Below are 24,271 nucleotides of genomic sequence, written 5' to 3' on the forward strand. Positions count from 1 at the left end.
GACCACCCCCCCCCCCCCCCCGATCAGTCACAATTTGTCAAATCCACTTGTCAAATAGGCAATATTTTCAGTATGATTGAGAGTGTCACCCAACACTCTCGAACAAATTCAAGGTAACGTTATTATATTAATGGAATGCAGCTACAATTGGTGAAATAAATACTATTTGATTGAGATTGCATTTATTGTCATTATACAAAGTACAATGAAATTTGAAGCTCTGTCATAAGTGCACACATAGTAGACAAATAAAAATATATCCAATTAAATTAAATAGAATAAAAATAAATAAAGCCAATACTGTATAAAAGTACTGTATCTACTATATATATTGCAATGTGCAAAAGTGCAATGACTAGATTGCATTAAATGGGAAGTTGTTTGCTCAAACATTTACTGATAATACATTTTAGAGCTGTAATTGCAATACTGTGAAATTGCGATATTTTTGCTCAAAGTTAATATACCATGAGAACCTTAGAACTTGACACCAGCCCAGCCCATTCAGTACATGAGATGAGACAAGAGCTGCAATGGGACAAGTCGTGTATACTTCACCAAGAAAACGCACCTGCTCACATTCCCTGAGTAGTGGAGCATTCGTCAGTTCCTGATATCATAAACTTGAACTGGCATCGTCATACTAATTCAAACTCCCAACTTGCCTGGCCTATCTCTGTGTAATGAAAAATATATATATTTTTCAAGCGCAGGAAGTGTCAAAATCAAGATGGATGTGATGATGGAGCTTTAGAAAATCCTGGAAGAATGCTTATCAAAAAGTATAATAATGTGGCAGAGAAGGCTGAGAAAGTGCGTGACTGCAGGGGGAGCTTCGAGGAAGAACATTTGGTCATTTGGTGAAATGTTCTGTGACAACTGTCCTGGAACTTTTCTGACACGTTGTAAGATCATCTTACAGACACACTGTGATATGATTGGTAGCCTGTATAGTTATTGAGTTCCAAGTGTAAACCCCCACCATGAAACACATGACACACTGTGGCAAAGGGTTGACAAAAGCCAACACTGTGACTAGCATATCATAGTATTGAATGATAGGACAGTTCTTTATAGATGCAAATTCCTGCTATTCATCTACCAGGAAAGCAATTTTGTTTAATTTTAAATGTAATTAATACAAAAAAAAAAAAAAAAAAAACTCCAAAGAAATTAGATATCAAAAAGTTAGCAATGAAAATAAATTATCGCTTTTAAATCATCAGATTCCTATTGAAATTGTGGTTGCGTCTGCACTATCTACAAGGCTAATTAGATTATTCGACTTTGATCAAGCAGCTGCCCCTTTATTAGATTTCTTTATCATATTTGAAAGTGATGAACTGCAGGAGGGTTCACTTAAACCCTTTGACGAATATCCACGTCAGAGGTGTACAAAGGAGTATTGGGGCTGAGCTGAAAAGAAAAAAGATACAATAGAGAAACAAATTGAGAATAAAGCAAAATTATAAGAAATACGTCAGAATGTAATGTGATTAAAGTCGGATTGTTCTGAGAAGATGAAATAATTTCAAGCTGTCAAGTCAAATTTTTTCTTGTCCAGTTTTTATTTTATTTTCCTAACTCAGTTCTCAGAATAGATTTTCAACAATATTCCGACTTTATGTTCATGAAATTCAATTTTTTTCGTCCCTCAAAATATTACAAGTTTCTCCTGTAATATTTTACTTTTTACTGTCAAAAAACAACAACTCATAGAACGACTATTGTCATAAAAAAATATAAATACAAAAATATTTTTGCTCGACTACAAATTGATTCTTACCTAATGAAAAAGTAAAATTGCCATTTTATTCCTCATGACATTCCGATTGCATGCACTTGTTATAACTGTCTCATAGAAGTTTTCAGTTTGGCCTCTAATAGTTTTCTAATTTCTGATACAATATTTGCCAATGGCATGTTATGCCAACCCCTTTTGCCACAGTGCCCCTTTGTGCTTGTTGCTGTGTGTGTCTTACCACATATTCCATTGGCTGCCTGTGAGTCTGTCACCCTAAAAACACCAAAGTGCACATGAGCACAAGACAGACACAGACAGACAACGCGCCGAGCCAGTCAAAGAGCGTGCGCCGCCGCCGCTGTTGCTGCCCCACGTGCGGCTTCTCGCCTCCCAGCATGCATTGCTCCCCGTTGGAACTGCCGAGAGGAACGCGATGGGAAGCGGATCATGCACAGAGACGTAATGCAAGTGCAACACTGAGTGCGAGAGAGTACAGTAAGAGAGCGAGAGGAAGCCGAAGAGCGAGACAGAGAGGCAATAATCCAGAGAGCGTGTCGGAACACGGGCTTTGGAATGATGGGAATTAACTGAAAGGAGCGCATGTGTAGGATGCTTGTGTTTCGGCACGCCTGACGGCACACTGTCTCCCGAGCGTGCGGGAGAGAGGCAGCTGCAGCTCGTCAACATGAGATCAAACCGTTATGAAGAGCACTGGATAGAATGTGTATACAATGTGTGAATATACTTTACACAGTATGCTAAAAGGTAACTTCAACGAAAACACCAATAAGAGTTCAGTCTTTACAAAGATAATTGTGCTCCGTTTTGACCGCATCAGAGAGGTATTATGCTAATTCTTACCAATTTCAACAAGATGATCTGCTTTGTCGTTGCTGTACAATGAGTCCACTTTATAGCGATTTAGAATTTTTTCCTCATGATGACATTCTCAGGGTTCGCCTGCATGTACTATTAAAACGGTGTTGTTAAACAATCAAGAACATGGTTTACAACATCACATTTTTAAACGAGCGTCTCCACCTTCTCTCGCGCTCATGGATGACGATGAGGCACTCTATCGTGGCCAACTGCGGCTGAAACGAAATGAAAGATAATGTATCTAATGGTAAATATATAACATAACTTGCTTTGGACGTGCTTTGGACCATGTCGCCGTCTGATTTAACGCAACCCAACCCACAGATAGTTACTGATACATGCTCGGGTCACAGACACCACCCCCCAAAATATTTTCTCATCGGATCTCCACGATTCACGTAGGTGACCTGTTTTGGTTTCAAAACTGCAAATTTCGCTAAAAGGTGACAGATTTTAATGCCTGATTCTTATAATAGCACGGAGTCGTTATTTGTTTCTTTCTCAGAAAAAAAAGTTTTGGATCTGATTTGAGTAAAATTGTGGTAGAGAGAGAAGATTAGATTAGGCAGCCAATTCAGCAAGAGATCTCCGTCTGCCCGTCTAACGGCTCACACTGCAAACATGTGAGCTGGCTATTTTGGGTTTGCCCCCCACCCCCCCCCCCCCCACCCCCCCCACCACACACATCTCTATCTGCTTCCATCATTCCCTTCCTGCCTCTCTCCTCTTACATCGTCCCCCTCGCTTCTAGCGCCTCACACTTCCCTAAACACCGGAAGTCCTGCACCAACTTTGGGTCACAAATTTGCCAATTGAATACCAATTTCAAACCTTTTAAAAAAAAAGTTATCATGGTTATAAATACCAAGTAAGCATCTCGCTCACTCATCTCATAACAGATCTCAACGGGGAACTTCCCCTATTAGAAACCGAAGTGGTTAAATATGAAAATAACATGAACCTCTATGATTTCTGAAGTGAAAATCTGGATGACAAAAATTGCAGTCTAGTAATTTTTTTAAAACATAGAATCTTTCATTTTCACGCAAATGCATATGGATTATAAAAAAATAAAAAATAAACTGTACATAACGTTCCTAATTGTTCCTTATTTTTAGAGTGCTAACCCCGCCCACCCACTAAAGCTTTCACATTAGGCATCAATTAACAAATTGACCAAATGCCACCTACCAACTGGTTCATCCTATCACAAATCACACTAAGACACCATCACATCCTCGCAGACAGTTTGAACTTAGAACTCAAGTAACCGGTAAGTAGCACGTAACACAAATGCTGAAGTTGTTACAATGGGGTAGATGCCACGGACTTTCGACTTCCGGGTTTCACACATCAGCATAGTTTCCGGCCACTAATCGCCGCGTCACAACACTCGCACCCCCGCCCCTGCGCCCCCCAACCGCGCGCTCCCGGCGTCTCAACTCTCTGAGATGCTTTGTACAACTGAGACGGACACACTACACACTCACACCCGTCAACAGCAACGCGCAACCGAGGGGCACAAAGGCGGAAGCGCAAGAACTGGGACGCGGCCCACACGTCGCAAACAGGAAACGGAAACAAAGCTGATGTGTGAAAACCAGGAAGTCCCGCCTCCTCCGTGGCATACATACAGAAAAATATCATTCCATCCTTCTGTAATGTATTTTTGCTCTGCGAGGCCGTGAAGGTGTCAGAATGTGATTGGATGAGCGAGTGCAGCAGTTTGTGTTTGTGCGGTCAGCGAGTTCACAACTGAACATATCAAATGACGGAATTGATTGACGTGACGTTAACTCGACTATCATCACCTGAGCGTCAACTATGAATAATCTGAAGTCATGCAACCCCAGCAGTAAACACTTTTTTTTTTTTACACACATCATTAGCATTGTTGACAAGATGGTATACCATGAGATTCTTTTGTGGGATTCTATTCATAATTTCGAGCTATTTTGCAATTTCAGGTGTTTACGTCATCCTTGTGTGACGTCCAAACCAGAACCGGTGTGAACATTGCAAAACAAGCAGGGGACAGGAAGTACTGCTTCATTCCTGGTCGAGTAGACACGTTTCAAGTTGTTCCATTGTATAACCACAATGCTTCCACCATTCATGTTATGCTGCCTTCTCTCATTTTTAGAAACTGTGGCTGGAGCTATTTTATCATCATGTTAACTGCACTGAAGTGAAGTTGTAAACACGATGATGCCCGATGCCTCCAAAGTCACAATTTAGAAGTAAAAAGACTTTGTTTGTTGCTTAGCTGGCGACGCCAGTTCTTCTGTAATCGCAGCCATGTTTGTCAGTGAAATGAAGTGCATGTCAGCGGTGAATGCGCTTTGAGACATGGAAGCTGTTTAACGAAAGTAAAAAATAAAATAAAAATCATCCTCACTACTAAATTAAAATTAATCAATAACATTGATTAATCACACAGCCCTAATAACAATTTTTTTTTTTTACATTTTACTTCAAAAATGGCCTGTGAGAGTATAATAAAGGTTTTATGAGTTCAGTTCAACCCTGCAACAGATTTGATCTATTTCCATTAACGCCTATCGGCTGCGTTGGCTCTTAATAGCTCCACCGTGCATCCAATTAAAAAGAATAAAAATGACACCAAGCAAGGCAGCGACTGAGCGGCGCTGGAGGAAATGCAGCTGTGGCCCATTGTTTGAGGTCGACGCTGTCGACTACGTGCGCCGACCTTGAAAAGAAAACGTACATTCTGTCGCCACAATACACCCACACTGACAGACAAATACATCAAATCGTATTAAACCCCGTTGACGTGTGCTCAAGTTGATGGCAAGGAAGTCGCCGCTGTTTTCGATTGATAGCATCACACTCATACTCACGACTTGCACAGATCTGCCAAAAAAGGAGGCAGAGACGATCGCAAATGTCACGCCGTCCCGTCAGTCAGGAAGCAGGACCGAAACTTTTCCCGTTTGATTGACGCTGAATTGGACAGGTCCAATTTTAATCAAGTGGATTTTTGGATTGAGAGCATTTTTGCGTTAGAGTGCCCTGAGATTGCCGCCTGTCCGTCTCTGTTGCTTTGGGCCTATACGTGTTTGTCTGACTCTTGACACATTCCCGAATCTGCCACATTTTCGACCAGTTGTCGCCCTCTCCATTTCATCAGCGTCGATAGCTTGACCGTATATAATATCACGTCAGCGAGCGGTGTGGCTGACCCTGATAAGAGCCTTCAGTGGCCTCAATCATCTCGCTTACCCTTCAGTCGCTTTCCATAATAATCTGGTGTTCACCTTTTTGTGGCGAATTCAGCTGCGCTTTTGTCTCCATGGATACACGCAGCGGGAGTCACATGGAGTGTTCACTCTTTGACTACTCATCGATAGCAAGAACAAATACCACTAGGGCTTTGACATATAAAATTTAATTTAACACAGTGACAAAACATTGTGAACAAAACCTTTGAGCTGGAGACTTTCCCAACCGACTTTGGCGCAAGGCAGGGTACGCCCTGGACAGGTCGCCAGCCAATAGCAGAGCATACATTCACACCTATGAACAATTTAGTCTTCAATTAACCTAATTTGCATGCTTTGTGCTGTTCCCGAAGAAAGCCCCCACAAGCATCGTGAGAACATGCCATGGCTTCTACCCGTCAGCCCTTCTTTCGGATGTCAATGTTGCAAATGATATGATGTAATCAATGTAACCTGTAATAATGTGTCCGAAAGGAAAAAAATTAATACACAAGAGCATAAACTGAGATTTGAACCCAGATCAGAAGTAAATTTAGTTTAAATACCCATCCCGAGTTCTATTGTCATTGCCAACATTTCCAACAACTAGTGCCATTCAGTAGGGCGCAGACCTCTTCCAATGCCTAACCATCCTACGGATCGGTCCTCAAAAATTGCAAAGGCCCAAAACGTTGTACAATTCCGAAACGGAGACAATTTTTGGAAGAAATATGTCCTCAAAGTTGCACAAGAACTTTAGGGTTGAACATCAGCATATTAGCTTAGTTGAACAACAATCAAAGGAGTAGCAGTGAATGTTTAGTTTTTTTTTTACTTCCCTTTGGCTTTGGTTCAGTCCTGACAGTTAAGTCAAATGCCCAACATTAGCTTCCAGTGCTAGCTAGCAGGGAGCTAGCAGCCGGCTGGCTAGTTAGTATAGAGTGGATGTAAAAGTGTATGCTAGGTTAATGTGATGTATAGCAAAAAAAATTAACAATTAAGAAAAGCATACTGGAAGAGTCGAACTTTTAACGTTTGGGATGATAACAATGACATCATCAAACTCTTCAAAGTGTACTCGCTGTCTGCTGTAATTCGTCAAAGTTACAGTAAATGGCATACTAACTTTATATTTGCTAAAGTTATCCAAATATCATCAAAGCAATCAAAAGGATCCCTATTTTTATTTAATCAGTCATTCCACAGTGCATGCAAATCTGTGTGTACTCAAGACTTGCACAGCTTAAAGAAGCATTGTGGACTTGGTCACTTTTTACTCGCGACTGCCACTTCTGGCCTAAAGCGTAACTGCAGTTGTGATGCGTGACGGGTTGTGATGTAATGAAAATCAATAACAACACTTGGTTCTGCTCTTAAAAATGTATGAAAACACGCTCTCACCCTCACGCTTTAATGTTGTCTTTAAAGCTACTGGCCAGTGCCTGGCTGACAGCGTCAATCAAAACAAAACGTTATTCTAACTGACGAAACGTATTTAGAAACAGAAGTGCGAGGTAAGACATTGGCGACTTGTGAGTTCCTCTTTTTGAAACATGCAGCTTGAACTCAAATCAGCCAATGCCACTTTGATTGTCGTTATAAACAATAGTCCAATTTGCTGAATTGCGTCTTCAAAAATAAAATGAATTTGTTGCATCTGGGCTGGCAAACCATTCAAAAATGCTACTATGTTTAATACAAAATTGTGCTCATAAGTTTAAATACCCTTGTGGAATGTGTACCATTCTTAAAAGAAAATGTGTGATCAGATATAACCACTTTTATTTTTGCAGGATAGCCTGATATGTAAACATGTGGACTGCACTTTTTAAGCGCTGATCTTATCTAGGCACTATAAGAAAAAAAATATATGTATATAATACAACAACTGAATGACCAAAATTAAGAGATATGAAAACTACACTGCAATGTTGATTTTAATTTGATTAATTGTTCAGCACAAATACCGATCAGTGATCATGTAATCGATTTGAAAGATATCTGTTGGTCAGGCTGTTGAAGTGATTATGAGAACAAATCGTGTGCACTGTACAGACTTACAGTCTCCCTTAGTGACTTCACCAGACCACTATCCCTAAATAAAAGAAAATATTTCTACATAATACGTCTTATTTCTCCCCAAATTACCAATATTTCACAAATCCTGCCTGGGTATGTAAACCAACGAGCAGGAAGGTTTGACCAAGATCGGAATGAACTGATTTATTTCTGTTTGTGAATAGCGCTGTTGTGTTTTAAATACCGTACAACAAAGATATTTTTCTCAATAATGTAGTAATGGAAAACCGAAGCAACTCAGTTGACTTGACACTGTCTAATTAAGCTTGACTCGACCAGGGCGAGAAGATAATGTGGTTACTCGTGTGGCTTCAGCATTCACATCTGTGGAAATTGTGTTGACAGTTCAAAAGTTAAACATTAAGCTCGCGTGAGTCACTTCACGGCGACCAGGTGGCCATTAATTGACACACTGGAGTGAAACTAACTCAAGTGTGAGGACATGTACAGCAAACCGCAGGACGTTCCGAAACTAGAAAGAGTGTATCAAGAGAGAGAGAGAGAGAGAGAGAGAGAGAGAGAGAGAGAAGTGGTCAACTTTTAACTCACCAACTCTCTTCCTCCTTATGGCTCGTCCTGCCCGCAGAACTTTCGCCGCCGTTGCACACACTCACGTCGAATATCATGAAACAAAAAAAAGTAGGTGTAAGGTTGTAGCGTCCACTAACTTTTTAATAAGTTCATAAGAAATGTGACTTCTACTTCTTCTTTCCGCTCGCTTTCCTGCCCCCGCCCCTCCTCCTTCCGTTCCTCCTCCCCCCCTCCTCTTCCTACGGGCACGACTTCCGCGAACAAGAGCCTGACGTCATCAGCGCGCAAGTGCGTGCGCAGCGTGCACCTGGCCGAACCCACAGGTTGCGTAATAGCAGAAATACCGTCGCGCGGTTCATTGAAAAGATTACTCGTACAATGCTAACAGCGTTGCACAATGCGAGAAAAATATAAGAAATGGAAAGTTCAAGATCATTTCCTTTAAACCGAGGCATGACCACATCTGCTTATATCGTCATGATTCATTCTGATTTTCAAAGTAGCTGTGTATGCTTTTTTGTTTTTATCACATTAATTTAGTGTAAACACGTTCACAGTTAGCACCGAAATCACAGCATATAAACCCAAGTGTTCAACCCTTGGGAATCTATTTATTTACATTAAAACATACATATTTAAATAAATAAATAAATACAATTATATATATAAGATTCAGTATGTACATTTTGACGTTGGATGTTGGTATAGTGGCAACAAAAGTGGCCAATGCTTGAAAGACTGATTGAAACTATTTGATGAATGTATTATTATGCTATATAAATGGCATTTGCATAGTAGGTAAACATTATATTTATTTAATGAAATTTTATTTTATTTTAATGATTTTTTTTTACTTTATTACAGTTAATTTAAATCCATAATATAATTATTTTCGTTTTTTCTGCAAATGTTAATTTTATTTAACAAGCACAAGTTTGCCCACACGTTGTAGTGTGTCTATGCAATATTCCAGTGTATGTGACATGTCGTAACAGAAAAAAGGGATGACTTGAACAATTGAATTGAAAAAGTTTAAATTCAAATACTTCATTAATAAATGTATTGTATTATTCATTAACATTTGCAACATAAAAATCATACAATTTATGTATTTTCATTTGAAAATTAATGCAATTTTATTTTTGTATGATTTTTAATTTGAAAAATCTGTTAATTCGAATGTGTTTAAATCACCTTATTTTTGATTGTTCAGATTATTATTATTTTATTTTTTATTTATTTTATTACAAAAATGCATATGCTAATAATAGTGCATTGAGTAAGACTATTTAAGTTCCTGTAGCCTTATGTTGTATGTTGAATTCAGAAGTTTACATCCAATTTTACAGTACAGCTGGTCGCTTTTGGACGTACTGCAGTGCGCCACCCGCAGGCCAGGGAAATAACTCCAGGCATGAGCAATGAGCAATGAATATTCCTCAGATAGATGAAAACGTGTGTAGTAGCGTCTCCGTCCAAAGGAGGCGCGCAAGGTTACTCTTGAGGCACTTATGAAGGCACCAGTCCGTCACGAGTGACTCGAGATGGTCAAACGAAATATTTAGTCAAAAGTCAAACCGTTGCGAATAGTTGGCACTCGGCTTATCTAAATAGAATAATTCAGAAGTAATTGCTTCCACAGTCGAATGACAGGAGCCTCAGCCGCGTTTTGTTTACTTCCGCATCTTCAACGCTAAGATCCGCCTTCTGAAATTTGATTGGTTTCTATGCCAAAACGAACACATTTCGTGTTGATGATTGGACGGGGACTGGTACGTCATTTGAATCACATGATACCGCAGCTGTCTCGAGACACATGCAACACCAGTAAGTTATTTTACATTTAGCCAATGTCTTTGGTAACTATAAATGCACATTACAGATTATTTTATTACTCGTGAGCAAAGCGAGATAATAAAGCGCTTTGAACGAAACAGAATGACGTTTTGGCAGCTAGCGCGCTCTTTGCTAGTATGCTACCTCTGGGTCATGTAACCTGGGGCAAGGAGACAGATTATATCACGAGAAGCCATCTAGATCACACTTGAGTTGAAGTTCGTCTAGAAAGTCAAGTTCAAAGTGTGAATCGAAGTATTCTCTGTCTTCCATGTAAGGTAAATGAAACTGAAAAGCGTTCCACTATCATGCAGTTGCCATAATGTGTTGCGTTGCTAGGGTGATCATGTATTACCACGTTACTGCACTATTCATTTTGAACGTAATATATGGTTTAACTACAGTATTATAATTTCGTTAAAAACGAAATTGTGTAAAAATTACAACTGTAGAAGCTCAAGGAGAAGACTTCATGATTTATCTGCTGCCTGATCATAAGCCTGGCACAATCTTCTTCTAATATTCCCCTCCATGTATCTCTTCCAAGGTTCTTCCTGGTAGGAGCTGTTAAGAAACGCATGGAAGGATGAGCTGTGCATTAATTTAAGACACTCCAAGTCCCGATGGATTCTTCATGTTGATGTAAGATTCAAATTACATGCAGTACATACACTCACTGGCCTCCGCATTAGGTACTCCAGCACTAATCAAATGAGATCCAATACACGGGCTGCATACAAAACTACTGCAGTTGAATGGCACTAACTGCAGTGAATGCATCAGAATGAGAGGTGTTTCTAATAATGTGACCCTCGTGTGTCCCGGAAGAGGCCGTTGTGAATTTAGGGAGATGCTTTTGGAGCTAAATAAGGTTACCAAAAGTACAGTGGCAGGCCGTTCATTCGGTACCTGGGCATTCAGGTAAAATATTACCGAATATATTTAAGATTGCTAATATGTTAGAAACGGGTACCACAATATTAAACACATTAGTTTAGGCAGAGCTTCCATATTGAATCTCATATCAGGGTTGTGTACTGGATAAATGTATGTTGCTAATAACATATTCCTGTTGTGTCTCGTAGCCCGGGTTTTTTGAAGCTGAGTCGAGCGGAGGTGCGTGTGAGGAGACTTGCGGCTCAGCTGGGAAAAGTAGCGATGTCCACCACGGCGGCCAATGGGGATGCTCCAACTGCGGCCATCCTCATCATCGGGGATGAGATACTCAAGGTGAGGTTGGAGAATTCAGAATTTGACCAAAACTTCAATGCATGAGATGTGAGAAAATTGAATGTGACAACTGGATTCTAAATAATTCCCCATTAATTTTATTACATGATGGACGGATGGACATGAAAGTGACATTAAGTCGTTATGTGCGACATCCACTTTTCATCTTGTGTCTCTCAGGGCCACACAGTGGACACCAACAGCGCCTTTCTTACACGAGCGCTGCGGAAGCTCGGCGTGTCCGTGCAGCGTATAACAGTCATTCCAGACGTCCAGGAGGTCATCGCCAAGGAAGTGGCTCTCCTTTCTTCTCAGCACACCCACCTCATCACCTCGGGCGGCATCGGTCCCACCCACGACGACGTCACCTTTGAGAGCGTCGCCATGGCCTTCCAGGAGGAGGTCCACCCCCACCCTGAACTCTCACGGCTGGTGGAGGAGTTCTTCGGGGTGATGGACAAAAGCAGTCCGGCCATGAAGTTGGCCATGGTGCCCAGATCAGCCAAACTGAACTTCGGAACAGATGCTCAGACGGGAAAACCCCTCCGCTATCCGCTGGTGGGTGAGCTTATAGACAAATAGATGCTTTGTAAATCAATAGTAGGAAATCATCTTGGTTGGGTGTTATGTTTTTTTATTACAGCTAACTAAAGCCATTATGTTTTGATGTTTTTTCCAGGTGAGCGTGCGTAATGTGTACATCTTCCCAGGAATACCATCTCTAATGGAGAGAGCCTTTAATGGGTTGCAACACCTCTTTGCTAGTTCAGGAACCACTTTTCACACGCGTGAGGTAAGACCAACGATCACATCTGTTTAATGTAATAATATTTGTCACAAAAATTCTAATCAACTCACCAATACTGAATTGTTTTGAGGTGTTTGTGGCTGAGGATGAGGCCGAGATCGCCCCCATGCTCACCAAATTGCAGGCCTCCTGGGGCCGCAAGGTGGCCCTTGGATCCTATCCCGATTGGCTGAGCAACTACCACCGTGTCAGGCTGGTCCTGGACTCGGACAGCCAGGAGGAGGTGGACAAAGCTCGGGCGCAGCTGATCGACGAGCTGCCTCAAGGAAGCGTGGTGCCTTTGGTGAAGGACCCGGTGTCCATCGCCACCGCCGAGGTGTACATGTTAGCCAACAGCGGTAAGAGAAATAAAGCGGCGGGCCCCAAACTTTTTTTGCGGCATGGACCACACACAAAAATTTTGTATTTGAAGGACCGGCAAATGCAACAGCATTACGCTAATGCACAGGTTGTAATTATAGGGAGCTCTGCATATGATGACACCCAATTGTGTTACTCTTTGTTGCAGAATTTTTTCTATCCTTTTAACTCATTCACTGCCATTGAGGTCAAAAATTCATCTGAACAATTTCTATTAGTTTAACATTTTTTCCACTTTTGTTAACAAGAGTATGAAAACCTAGATTTTTTTTCATTGTACATTTAGAACACATCACATTTCTGATTAATCGCAAGTTAACTATTGAAGTCATGCGATTAATTACAATAAAAAATTAGGGGCGTCGGGCGATTAAAATTTTAATTAATTGCATGACTTTACTTGTTAACTCACGATTAATCACAAATCTGTTCTAAATGTACAATTAAAAAAATCTTAGGTTTTCATACTCTTGTTAACAAAAGTGGGAAAAATGTTAAACTAATAGAAATTGTTCAAATGAATATTTGACGTCTATAACCGTCAATGGCAGTGAATGAGTTAATAGTTAATGAAATGCCCTGTTCAATTTTGACACCCTTATAGTATAATCCGATGTTTAACCCTTGTTATTTGTTCTTTTACAGTTAATATTGCCTCCAGCATGTTTGTAGTTTTAAAATTTACATCAGTTTTAAAATACACATTAAATCATTCACTTCCAGCCATTTTAGAAAATCTAAAAATTCTCAGTACCCACACGATATTGTGTTCAACAATTGTATAATACACCTAATCTGCCAGATGACAGAATCTGCAGTTTCTTTTGTAAATATATTGAACTCGCCAATGGTGGGGGGGGGTTCCATTGAGAATTTCACTGGCCTGGCTTTGCAGAGGTCCAATGGAGCGGGACTGCAACCTGGCCTGATGACAAAGGATTTAAATCTGTCAAAGTAAATGAAAACCTCTGTTATGATTGAAGCGGAATAGCGTGAATATTGGTAGTACAAAATGCGCCGACATTGTTGAATAATCTCTCACAGCGGGCCTCCTTTCCCGCAGGCACACCGCTGGGCAAGAAAGTTGCGTCTGCGCTGAAAACAATCGAGGCGGCGCTGAATCAGTATTCCACAGAGGAAGTCTGCGTCGGCTTTAACGGCGGCAAGGACTGCACAGCGCTGTTGCATCTCTACTACGCTGCGCTGAAGAGGTAAAAAAAGGAGCCGCTGTAGACAAGACAAATGATCTGAGACATGAGATGAAATGAGGATTCCAAAAGGAAAACATGACACGAGCCACATTCGGGGAGGCAGCGATAAGGAGTTTGTGTCTTGTTATTACCGTTATTTATTTGTTTTTATGTCCTATTTCTGCTTTCAGGCGCTACCCGGACAGTAAAGACAAGGTGAAAGCTCTTTACATTCGCATTGTCTCTCCATTCTCAGAAATGGAGCGCTTCCTTCAGGATACTATAAAAAGGTGAAGTCATCAATCTACTCTAAAGTGCTTACATATGCTGCATTCAAAGTGAATACAGTGAGGATTTCCACCACAGTCCACAATGTTGCTCTATCCCCGAAACATTTCCCATTGAGATCAATTATATTTGTTCCAGATTAAAAACCTTGATTACCTGTATGGGGCAGGTCTTCGGTTTATGATGGCAGCGGTTACAGGTTGTGTAATGAATTAGTTTGTGAATGGTGGAATGGCTAGTATCTACCGGTCCAGGGTGTAACCCTGCCTTGCCCCCAGACTCAGCTGGGATAGGCTCAAAACAATGTTTTCCTCATCTTGCCCAAACTAACCTGAACTCTCACTATCTGGCAACGCTCCTCCCTCAGATATGACTTGGATCTGTTCTCTGTGGTGGGCAGTATTCGGCAGGCGCTGAGCGATGTGCAGGAACGGAGGCCCGAGCTGAAAGCCGTCTTGATGGGCACCAGGAGGAGCGACCCTTACTCTCACACGCTCACCCCCATGTGTCCCACTGACCCCGACTGGCCGCCTTATATGAGAGTCAACCCTTTATTGGTCAGCAACACAAATGCACCTTGAAAATAGTTTTGCATCATCCAATGAAAAGCATGAATAGTAGAGCCACATTTTTGTTGTCTTTCTTTGGATTAAAAATACTGTATAACTCATTTTACGATTAAAATTGTCAGTGTGGATTTTTGTTTTCATCAGTCCAGGTCCAGAGAGTAAAAACCTTGCAACAGTTTGGCTTTAGCTATTCATGCTAGCTAGCTAGCGCCCTAGCAGGTAAACAAGTATCATGGGAGTTAGCTAGGGAGCTAGCTAGCTAGCTAGCTAGCACCTGGGGCTAAAGCCAAACGGTGGCAGGGATTTTACTTTCTGGACCTGGACTGATGAAAACAAAAATCCAGCTATTAATGCTAGCTAGCTATCTCCCTAGCAGGTAAACGAGTATCATGGGAGTTAGCTAGGGAGCTAGCTAGCTAGCACCTGGGGCTAAAGCCAAACTGTGGCAGGGATTTTACTTTCTGGACCTGGATTTGCCACCTCTGGTTCTAATCCATTTAAATGTGCCCTAATTCAACACAGGACTGGACTTATCATGACATTTGGTCCTTCTTGAGGACATTATACGTTCCCTACTGCATCCTTTATGATAAAGGGTAAGAAGACACTCGTCAAGTCATTTCGTGTATCCAGTCTCCTCCATTTAAATTCACATTTTGCCCCCCCCCGGCGGTGTAGGTACACGTCACTGGGCAGCATGGACAACACGTTTCGAAACGCGGCGCTGCAGGTGGTCGATGGCAGGGGGGTGAAGCGCTACCAGCCAGCCTACCTACTCGAAAACGAAGAAGAAGAGCGGAATTCACGTGTTTGACGCTTCCTCGTCTGCGCACAAACATGTTTTTTTTAAACGTCCATTCAGTAGCAGAAATAGCCGTAGAAGAGGACTGTTTGCAAAAATGCCAACGTTTGTCTGTTACCGATCCATAAGCTTTTTGTGCTGCTGAATAAAACATCAATCAAATTGTCTTTATCTATGGTTACGGGACCTTTTTGAAAATGCAATTGATTTAGCATGAGCGTGAAATGATCAGTCTAGCTATTCAATCCAATAATGAGCCGAGACGGCTGTCAGCGCTGTATAACTAGAAATGAAGTTGCTTTGCAAACATGGATTAAGCCATCACAGCGTATCATACATATTCCATGGATAATGTGCAAATATGCTTTTTAGAGGCTGTGCAGCATTAAGTGTGATTGAATTTATTTTTTTGCATGTGGCCATCACCAAATCTAGCAGCTCGTTGCGTTGTTATTGGCGATTTCTAAAGATTCTGTTACACCATCCAGACTGCAAATGACGGGTGCATGTGCGAAGATGCTACTGCGAAATTTAACAAATCTTGGTAACAGTTATTATGTAAATTGGCCCCACTGTTACAGTACACAGTGCAGAACAGCTCGCTCACTGACATCTTCCGAAACTGGCAGACGCACGATTTGGTTTCATTTCTCACTCTTGATGGATGGCCAGACACTTCAAAGACTGAACTAGTATTTATATATGAGTAAATTAAAAAGTATTTTATCATGATATGTCTCCTTCAAGTAGTCTACATACCAAGAGAGCTGCAATCCTAGTATTTAATTACCACATTTATAAATGATAAAACATCACTTGCCATCCATCCATTTATAAAATGTATAAAGATTTCAGTGAACCAAACTGAAAATTGATCCATGTTCTAATTTTCTCCAGGTTGGATTATTACGACTCGCTGCAAAAAAAAAAAAAAATCACTTTCTCCCTTCCCGCTAGTTCAAGTTTGTCACAAAATTAAACAAATTACATTATATCACCTCAAATCTCAATTATCACTGTATTGGCTTCCAGTTAGTTTTAAATGTGAGGCAGACTTGCTAATCAGGCCTTGTTTGATTTAATTTCATCCCCTCCGCGCCCTCAAATCATATAAAAAAACAACAACCTGATATTAATCAAGCAAAGTTTGTCTCTTGATTTGTATGGTTACATCACCTGTTGCTAGGCAAAATTAATGCGCTTCACGCCTACTAGCATACCAGCAAGTGAAGACAGACGCCAACGCCAAATGATTTAAACAAGCGCTATTTTGGAATATGAGAACAAAAGCATTTCTAAACACTAACTCTGCTATCGTGTTGCGGCTCTATATAGAATGGAGTTTACTACCACGGACACATGCTGTGCACACACACTAAAAGCTGACGTCCACTGACTTGTAATTCACTTGGCGGCCCTCACGGGCGCGTTGTCCTCACGTTTTCCATTTAGCACTGCCGATGACAATAAATTGGCTTGTCTCTCTAGACATGATTGAATCCAGGCGCATCGATCCGCACTCTGTCGCGTCGCATGCCGGGATCGATAACGGCCATGGTTAAGAAGGGGGAGGGGGGGGGGGCGCACCGCGGGCCTTCAGGTCCCCACTCCCCCACCCCGCAAGTCCTACTACTGTAGACCTACCCAGGCGTGGATCATGTCCATTCTTTCTTTCTTTCTTTCTTTCTTTCTTTCTTTCTTTCCCCCCTCTCTTTCTCAAATTACACATATAACGTGAAATGCTATTGACGATAAATATTTAAATAATGAATATTCAAACTGAATGCGCACAACACTGACCCCTGGACGTCAAGGTGTGCACAGCAGAAGGAGTGCACGCTGTACTGTAATTCTCGGGTGTTACATTTTGAGTGACACGTACTGCTTCCTTCCTCAAAGGTTTGTGTCTTTATATGATATCTGATGAAAATAAAACACATTTTCATTAAAATTGCAAGACGCAAAGGCAATCTCAAGTATGGGTACTCACTATCAACAAGTATTCAAATATACTGTAAGTAGCTATACCTGTAGATCTATTCATCCCAGAAATAATGTCCCCAATATTCATCCCTAAAATGATGAATTTTCCATTCAACATTACGCATGAATAACAGTTGAGCAAAATCAACCTGGTTGTCTTTTGCCATTTATTTTCTTTTTATTGTAATCACAAGTCATTCCTTCCACGTTGTCAACCAAATCAACAGCACGTTTGTCCGCTCTTCTCGCCTCCTGGGCTGCTTGGCCTCATTAATGCCGATGTGTTTCAGCCCCATCAGGCCCGCGCTTCGCTTCTCCTTAAAGTCAGCGCACTCTTCTTTCTTGTCGCCACCACCTTTTCTTCATCACTCACTTTAATTTAGCCTCCGGATCCCCAATTGCGGTTGTTATTTCTAAGAATCTCTCACGCGCTCGTACTTGTGGTCTTCGGTCCACGTGACCAAAGTGATGCACTCTGCAACCTTTCGGATTCTTTTTTTTGGTCTCATTTTTCACTTTAATTTTTTGGGGACTTTTTTTTTTTTTTTTTTTCAAATTCAGATAGTTTTATTATTATTACTATTTTTAGTAATAGTTTGTTAGTAGTCTGTTTTTTAATGCTTTGTTTTGGTCTAGTTAGTTGTATTACCATTTTTTTAAATTTATATATGGAACCTTTGTTAAGTGGGAGATTTTTGTTTGTTTTGTTTTTAAAGCACAAAGTATTATATACGGTAATAAAATAAACTTCAATTTCTATCGCCATACAGTAATACAGAAACTAATAAATTAAAAATGAACTCCGAAAGCTCATGTATATTCATTTACAAAGATAAAACCGAAGGACATTTTTGCTAATAGTTTTATAAACATTAAATGTAGTTTCAGTTAGTTAATATTTTTTTTAAAGCGCTCATTTTTTATTTTGTTAACATTAATTAATTTTAGTATTACCGGTAGTTATTTCATCAGTTTCCGTCAATTATAATAAATTTGCTAATATTTTGCTCAACCAACCCATCTATTTATCATTATTATTATTTAAATACTGTTAAATGTGTATGCCTTACAGTAGTAATAATGTACAAAATACCCATTAATGTACTTGGCGCAGTACTCAGAAGCTGCAGAGTTTTTAGGGTAGCTGGAATAAAAAATAAAAAATAAAAAAAAAGGTATAAAGCACAGTTGTGTCTCTAGAAGTGTTCATTTGTGGAATGGTTATGAAAATAAATTGAAAATATGTGGTTCCATTTTTGTTTATAGAACTAAAATAATCTATAAATCTAACTTTTGGTTGAGTAAACTTGTTTGTTGTGATTTTGTTTAAAAATATATATTTTATTAATGTAGTATTGTTTCAGAAATGTTGGGGCCTTGAAGTTGAAGGTTGCTTTGCTGAAGTATTAGGTTTTGTGTTTAAAAAAAAAAGAAAGAAAGAAAAAGTGTGGGCAAAATTTGCAGTTATAATTATGTTTTAATTGATTCTGAAAATGTGAATTTTGATGTGGCTTTTTCAAAGTGTGACTATCTCTACTTTTATTTTACAGTAGTTAACTTGTCTTTTCTGTCACTTTAAACATCGTCTGTGCAGTTAATAACGGTTTTATGATGGTGACCGACTCAGGCCAGGAACAAATTATTGACTTTGCATTATTTCCCACAGGGAAACTTTGAATCGATTGCGCAGTTTTGGCCAAATCTTGCTAACAAACGGCAATAAAAAAAATATTGCTGGTCCTCGTGCTTGGCTGAGGTAATAACCGACTGTCCGAGAGGTATTACTTTAACGATGTGTGTATTATTGAGGTGGAGAACTGCACTGTGTCACACTGAGATGTGTAGGGCACGAATATTTTCTTCTTCCTAGGACGGGCGTGACAGAAAATAATTGAGAAGCATTGCATCATAGTGCTTAGTCAACTCAATTGTTCTATTTATTGCGACACCGGTGGCTCTAAGACCTTTGAATAAAAGTTTGAAAAAATAACATGGCCACAACTGTTAACTTTTGTGATGTTTTAAAAGCTTTTGTGTCGTCTGAGGATCGACGTGAGTACAGACTTTGATGTGGTGGCTGTTGTTAGCGATGTGTTTGACCATTTTAATCAATGACTGAATGAATAAATGAGCACTCTTTTTTAGTGTATTAGGAAAATAACACAATTCGGGGGCGGAACCTCAGAATTATGAGGCACCGTGCAGTATTTGTAATATACAGTGGCCTTTTCAAAATGTGAAAAATACCTCCACAACCACAGCAATAAACATTACCTCTGCCAAGGCAGCATTTTAGATTCTGTCTTTCGCTGGATGTGTATGTACATGTACAAATATGCATGTGCTGTATATGAACAACCCTTAAATCCTCACTGTTCCCTCCAAATCTGATATGAACACATCGTCAACAAGTGTGTGATAGCGACCCAGCATGACACAGCAAGTCTTTAGATCACACTCAAGCAGGTGTGTTTGCGTGCGTGCGAGAATCGGCCTGGAAACATGTGGCGGGCTTTGATAATGGAGCCAACTTAGCATATCAGGCGCCGAAATGTGCTTTTCTCGAAAAAGGATACACATCCCCGATTCCAATTGCTCGGCAGCTCCCGTGGTGTAAAACGACACTTGAAGGTGCGTGACACAGCGATTGGGACGACGGGTCCTTGACGAGGGGGACGGGGGTTCTTTGAGGCGATGCAAATTGCCGGCCCGGCTGCATGTAGAACCGGCAGACCAGAACACGGACAATGGTGACGCTCACTATCAAAAGTGTCACTTGCTGAAAGTGGAGGGAAGAAAAGGAAAGCAGGAGGCAAAAGTGGGAGTCGGGGCATGTGTGACGGCTGCTGCTCAAGACTGTCAGAAATGGCCTTCACATGGCGGACTCGTGTTCGGCGGAATGCTGCAAAGCCTTTTAAAATGTCAAAATTTTTGCTCTGACAAAAAAAATCACATTTTTGTTCTGCTGTCAAAGAATAAAACCTAAAAATGTTGAGAATTTAAAAAAATGAAGCTGGTGACAAGGACAACTAGAAAAACTGCTTCTACCTTTGACATATTTTGGATTTTTACTTGACATCAAAATGTGAAGAAAATAGTAAAGTACTTTATAAGTGACAATGATCAGATCATAATGTCTTTGGCTTTAGATTTTGTAAAGCAGCACTGCTTCATTACCCGAGGTTATTCCTGTCGGCCTTGTTCCAACATCGAATAGGCTCCTCCTTTCCCCATGCGTCCGAAATGCAAGTTGTGTTTAAGCTTGCGCCACCAACAGGGATGAAAAAATATCCCCCTTGGTGGAGGGTAATAAATGCCAGTGTGACATCGGGTCATCATCCGGTGACGGTTGCCACGGCAACCGATGCGTTGACGAGCTCACCAGAACGTTGTTTCCTGCTTTGTCTCAATGCTCCACATTCCTCGGAGTGACATTGGGGAAGAGCGGACGCGGTGGGTGAGGACAGGCAAGTAGTTACTTACACACCTTGTTGGCCACCTGACATACACATATTGCACTTCTGCTCTGTATTGAATATAAATTGAGAGAAAAAATAAAAATAAAAAGAACTGCTGCATCTTGATTAAGGTGAATAGCATGTACATGAAATTGGCCACTCTACAGAAAGGAGAAAACTGCTGATCATATTGGTGCTTATGTGTACACAAATTATTATTTTTTTAATGGCACAAACTACACATTTTTTTTTTTTTTTGCAGTTTAATGAATACTGTTTATGAAAGTCTTTTAAATTCAAAATCTGGATCTGCCGTACTCACGGACTACTGACGTGTACTTTTATGTGTAACTAACTGGACTTTAATAATACAGTATGCTACATAATAAACATGTATCCGTTTTTCATTTTATAATTACATTCCAAGAGAAAATGTAAGTGCCTTAAGTCAGACTGCTACGACTGTCGAGAAGTTGGGTCTTTTGGAATTGGAGTGCAGCGAAACAGCTCGGAAAAGAAGAAGTTAATCCTGAATTTTTAACAACGTAAAGGCATTTGGATGGTCTCTGTATAGTTTTAAACGCCCACACAGCTTTAGTCTTTTACTCTTGACTGCTTAAAGGGTCACATATTCAGCCGGCATCTCACCACGGGTAGCACTGAAACAAAGTACGCAATATCTGCAAGAAATGTCAAATGGAGGAAAACTTAGACCACTTACTGTGTCTCTCCGTGACTCCTATTAGAAACCGTCATGTGAAATACCTGACAACATTGAGCGCCACTGCTGTGTTTGCCCGTCTGACCACGTTGTGAAGAGTGGAAATTTTCGGCTTCAATAGTCTGTAAATAATGTAACAAGAATGAGGCGGTAGCACCAGAAAATATTGTAATTAAAACGCACAAAAACTAACATGACAAACATAATACATCAAATTCTACCATTAATCAATGAATGGACCATACCACTTAATTTAGACCAGTCGCATCTTAACTCAAACATCAAAAATGCATATCTTGAACGACAGTGGAGAAAAAAAAAAGAAAAAAAATCACTGCAATTGTGTTGGCCTTTACGTTAGCTAACGGGGTACTTCCTAGTTCAAAACGGACAAAGGAACTACATAACTAACAACAACACATATCTTAAAAGCCAGTTACTATGTACCGAAAGTAACTAATTAGCTAGCAACCACATATGTCAGCTAGCAAGTAACCAAAACTATCTAGGAATCACAATTAGACCTAAAATGGTTACTAAATACGCACACAGCTAAACAGCCTGCTCGCTAGTAAAACTAAAGAGCTAGTGTTAGCAACCATATACTGCTAATCAGCTAGCAAATAAGCAAAAAGGCAAGGCAGCTTAATTTATACAGCACATTTCAAATACAAGGTAAGTCAATATGCTTTACAATTAAGTGCAACATTTTTTAAAGCATTTCCAAACAAAAGAACTTAAGACTTTTAAAAGCCAAGTAAAGAAATACATGCGCAGCTAAATACTCAGCTAATAACCAACTAGCACAAATACACAACTTGCTAGTAAGCCAAACTAACTGGCTAGAAACCAAACATAGCTAAACGGAATTGAACAAAAGTTTTGGATGGTAAACAAATAATGAAACTAGTGCGGGATGACAAGAATAGCAAAGAATACGAGGGGTGAAAAATACCTCGATACACTTCACCTTGGAAGTAGTACTAATCACATGAAAGCTTTCCCTGTGTGGAAGAGATACATTAATGCATGGTGCCGGCATAACCGTTTAACAAAAGAGCAGAAATCCTGTTAAAAGATTTTCTAAAGGAGTGTGTAATCCTTTTATTCATAGAAGGTCACTTCCTGCGGCACCTCACTTGTGTTCACCTTCCTTCAAACTGCGTCAACTATGACACTGTGCTTGTGACACGCTACACTCAAATGTTCATGGCTTCCCCAAAAAAAGTGTCTAAATATTTAACTAAACTTTACAATTACAGAAATTCAATCCAGAGGAAGAGATCGAATTGATGGCAATGATACGGCAAGGAAAATGTTTTTTCCCCTCCTCCCCTTTAATAGTCTCTAGTTGTGATTAACAGCAGCAATGTGCGCCGGAATATTCAACGGAGGCCCAATTAAAAGAGAAGCGAGAGGACCTGCTGTGTGGAAATTTAATGCACTATAATTAGCGAGAAGACTGCACAAGACTATTTGCCATTAAATGTGAAACTTTGGCACAAACTTCTTAACTACTTTTGGATTGTTTCGTTATGTAGCATTTCCCCTCATTGTGAAGCTTCACGTAAAAGGGCGCGTGTACCTAATGAAGTGCCCTGTGCATTTTCTAGTTAAAAGTATTTGACTAGGGGGTCAAATTCAATGCCAATTTTCCTGCTCCAGAAGTGACAAACCTAAAATGGAATCCTGTTTGTAAATAGTTTAAAGAAGGAAATGGAGCGAAAAACTAGAGAGAGAGAAAAAAGGAAAAATAAAGAATTGTGGTGCGGGATAACCTGCAGTGTGGGAAATGAGTTGATCCCCTGCTGAATTTGTAAGTTGGCTCACTTACAATAAAATTAAGAGTCTCCAATTTTACTGGTTTGTTACGATAATAGACACAAGTCTGTCATAAAAATCATGCATAAAACACACATGATAAAAGTTGTAAAATGTACCTGTAGTGTTTTATTGAGTGTATTATTTGATCTCCTTAAACTCAGCCGGAATTGTGGCTCTCGCAGATTGTCTGGTGCCCAAACCCACGACCAACCAATTACCACCAATACTCCTGATCTTAAAGCACAAATGTAATTTAAAAAAAATCTAAATATTAAAATTTTACATGCTTGAAGATAATTGCTGGAAAAAAAATGCATAAACAGAGAACTATGTATTTAACTGTGGAGATATAGCGTTGGCTACGTTAGAGTGCCTCGTTGTCTGTCTTGATCGTGCGTACGTCACAGTGAGAAAGTGGGGGGCACCAACAAGGAATGAATGTAGTAGCAGTGTTGTCTGTGACCTGCCATTTATCATCACTTGGATTAAATTTGAATAAACACGCACACTTATTTATAAACATCATGTCAAATAGAAACGCGTACTTTGGACATCAAGGTCAAGAATCCAAAGCGGCTGACGACGCGGCGGTGACAAACGTGTCATCATGAGCCATCATCAAGCATGAAATAGCAGCATTAGCCTCGCGAGCCAGGAAATTGCCTCGCTGCCTTTTCGCCAGTCGACATCGCGGCCCATATAAATGGAAATGCATTTATAGCTTATTTGGTGGCTCACTTTTATATTT

General features: G+C 40.2%; 2 protein-coding genes across 4 annotated transcripts in view; one reads left to right on the top strand and one right to left on the bottom strand.

The window, feature by feature from the left end:
- Window positions 1-10,036: 10,036 nt before the first annotated feature.
- Window positions 10,037-15,708, top strand: flad1 (flavin adenine dinucleotide synthetase 1). 2 transcript variants are annotated; one of them, XM_086079523.1, is made up of 11 exons: window positions 10,037-10,281; window positions 10,838-10,932; window positions 11,376-11,520; window positions 11,701-12,078; window positions 12,200-12,313; window positions 12,399-12,666; window positions 13,752-13,899; window positions 14,070-14,168; window positions 14,534-14,723; window positions 15,258-15,331; window positions 15,414-15,708. In XM_086079523.1, exons 2-11 carry the CDS (start codon window positions 10,925-10,927, stop codon window positions 15,547-15,549), a joined length of 1,560 nt encoding a protein of 519 aa, XP_085935649.1. In that variant the 5' UTR covers window positions 10,037-10,281; window positions 10,838-10,924; the 3' UTR covers window positions 15,550-15,708. The 2 variants fall into 2 exon arrangements, with proteins under 2 accessions (XP_085935649.1, XP_085935651.1); XM_086079525.1 differs by lacking the exon at window positions 10,037-10,281 and adding an exon at window positions 10,292-10,568.
- Window positions 15,709-20,557: 4,849 nt separating this feature from the next.
- The window catches only part of efna4 (ephrin A4), a 48,784-nt gene continuing 45,070 nt past the window's right edge, over window positions 20,558-24,271 (bottom strand). The window contains exons 4-5 of one of the 2 annotated variants that reach the window (XR_015095444.1): window positions 21,744-21,821; window positions 20,558-21,658 (exon numbers count right to left, since the gene is read on the bottom strand). Coding sequence is in view for 1 of the 2 variants with exons in the window: in XM_086079418.1 (XP_085935544.1) it covers window positions 21,814-21,821 (8 nt within the window). In the remaining variant the exon portion in view is untranslated. Of the gene's footprint in view, window positions 21,822-24,271 lie in introns of both variants that reach the window. The other variant, XM_086079418.1, reaches the window with a different exon arrangement.

The sequence above is a fragment of the Leptonotus elevatus genome, chromosome 6, assembly GCF_054856555.1.
Source record: "Leptonotus elevatus isolate MCC_2025b chromosome 6, RoL_Lele_1.0, whole genome shotgun sequence".
NCBI classification, from domain to species: Eukaryota; Metazoa; Chordata; class Actinopteri; order Syngnathiformes; family Syngnathidae; genus Leptonotus; species Leptonotus elevatus.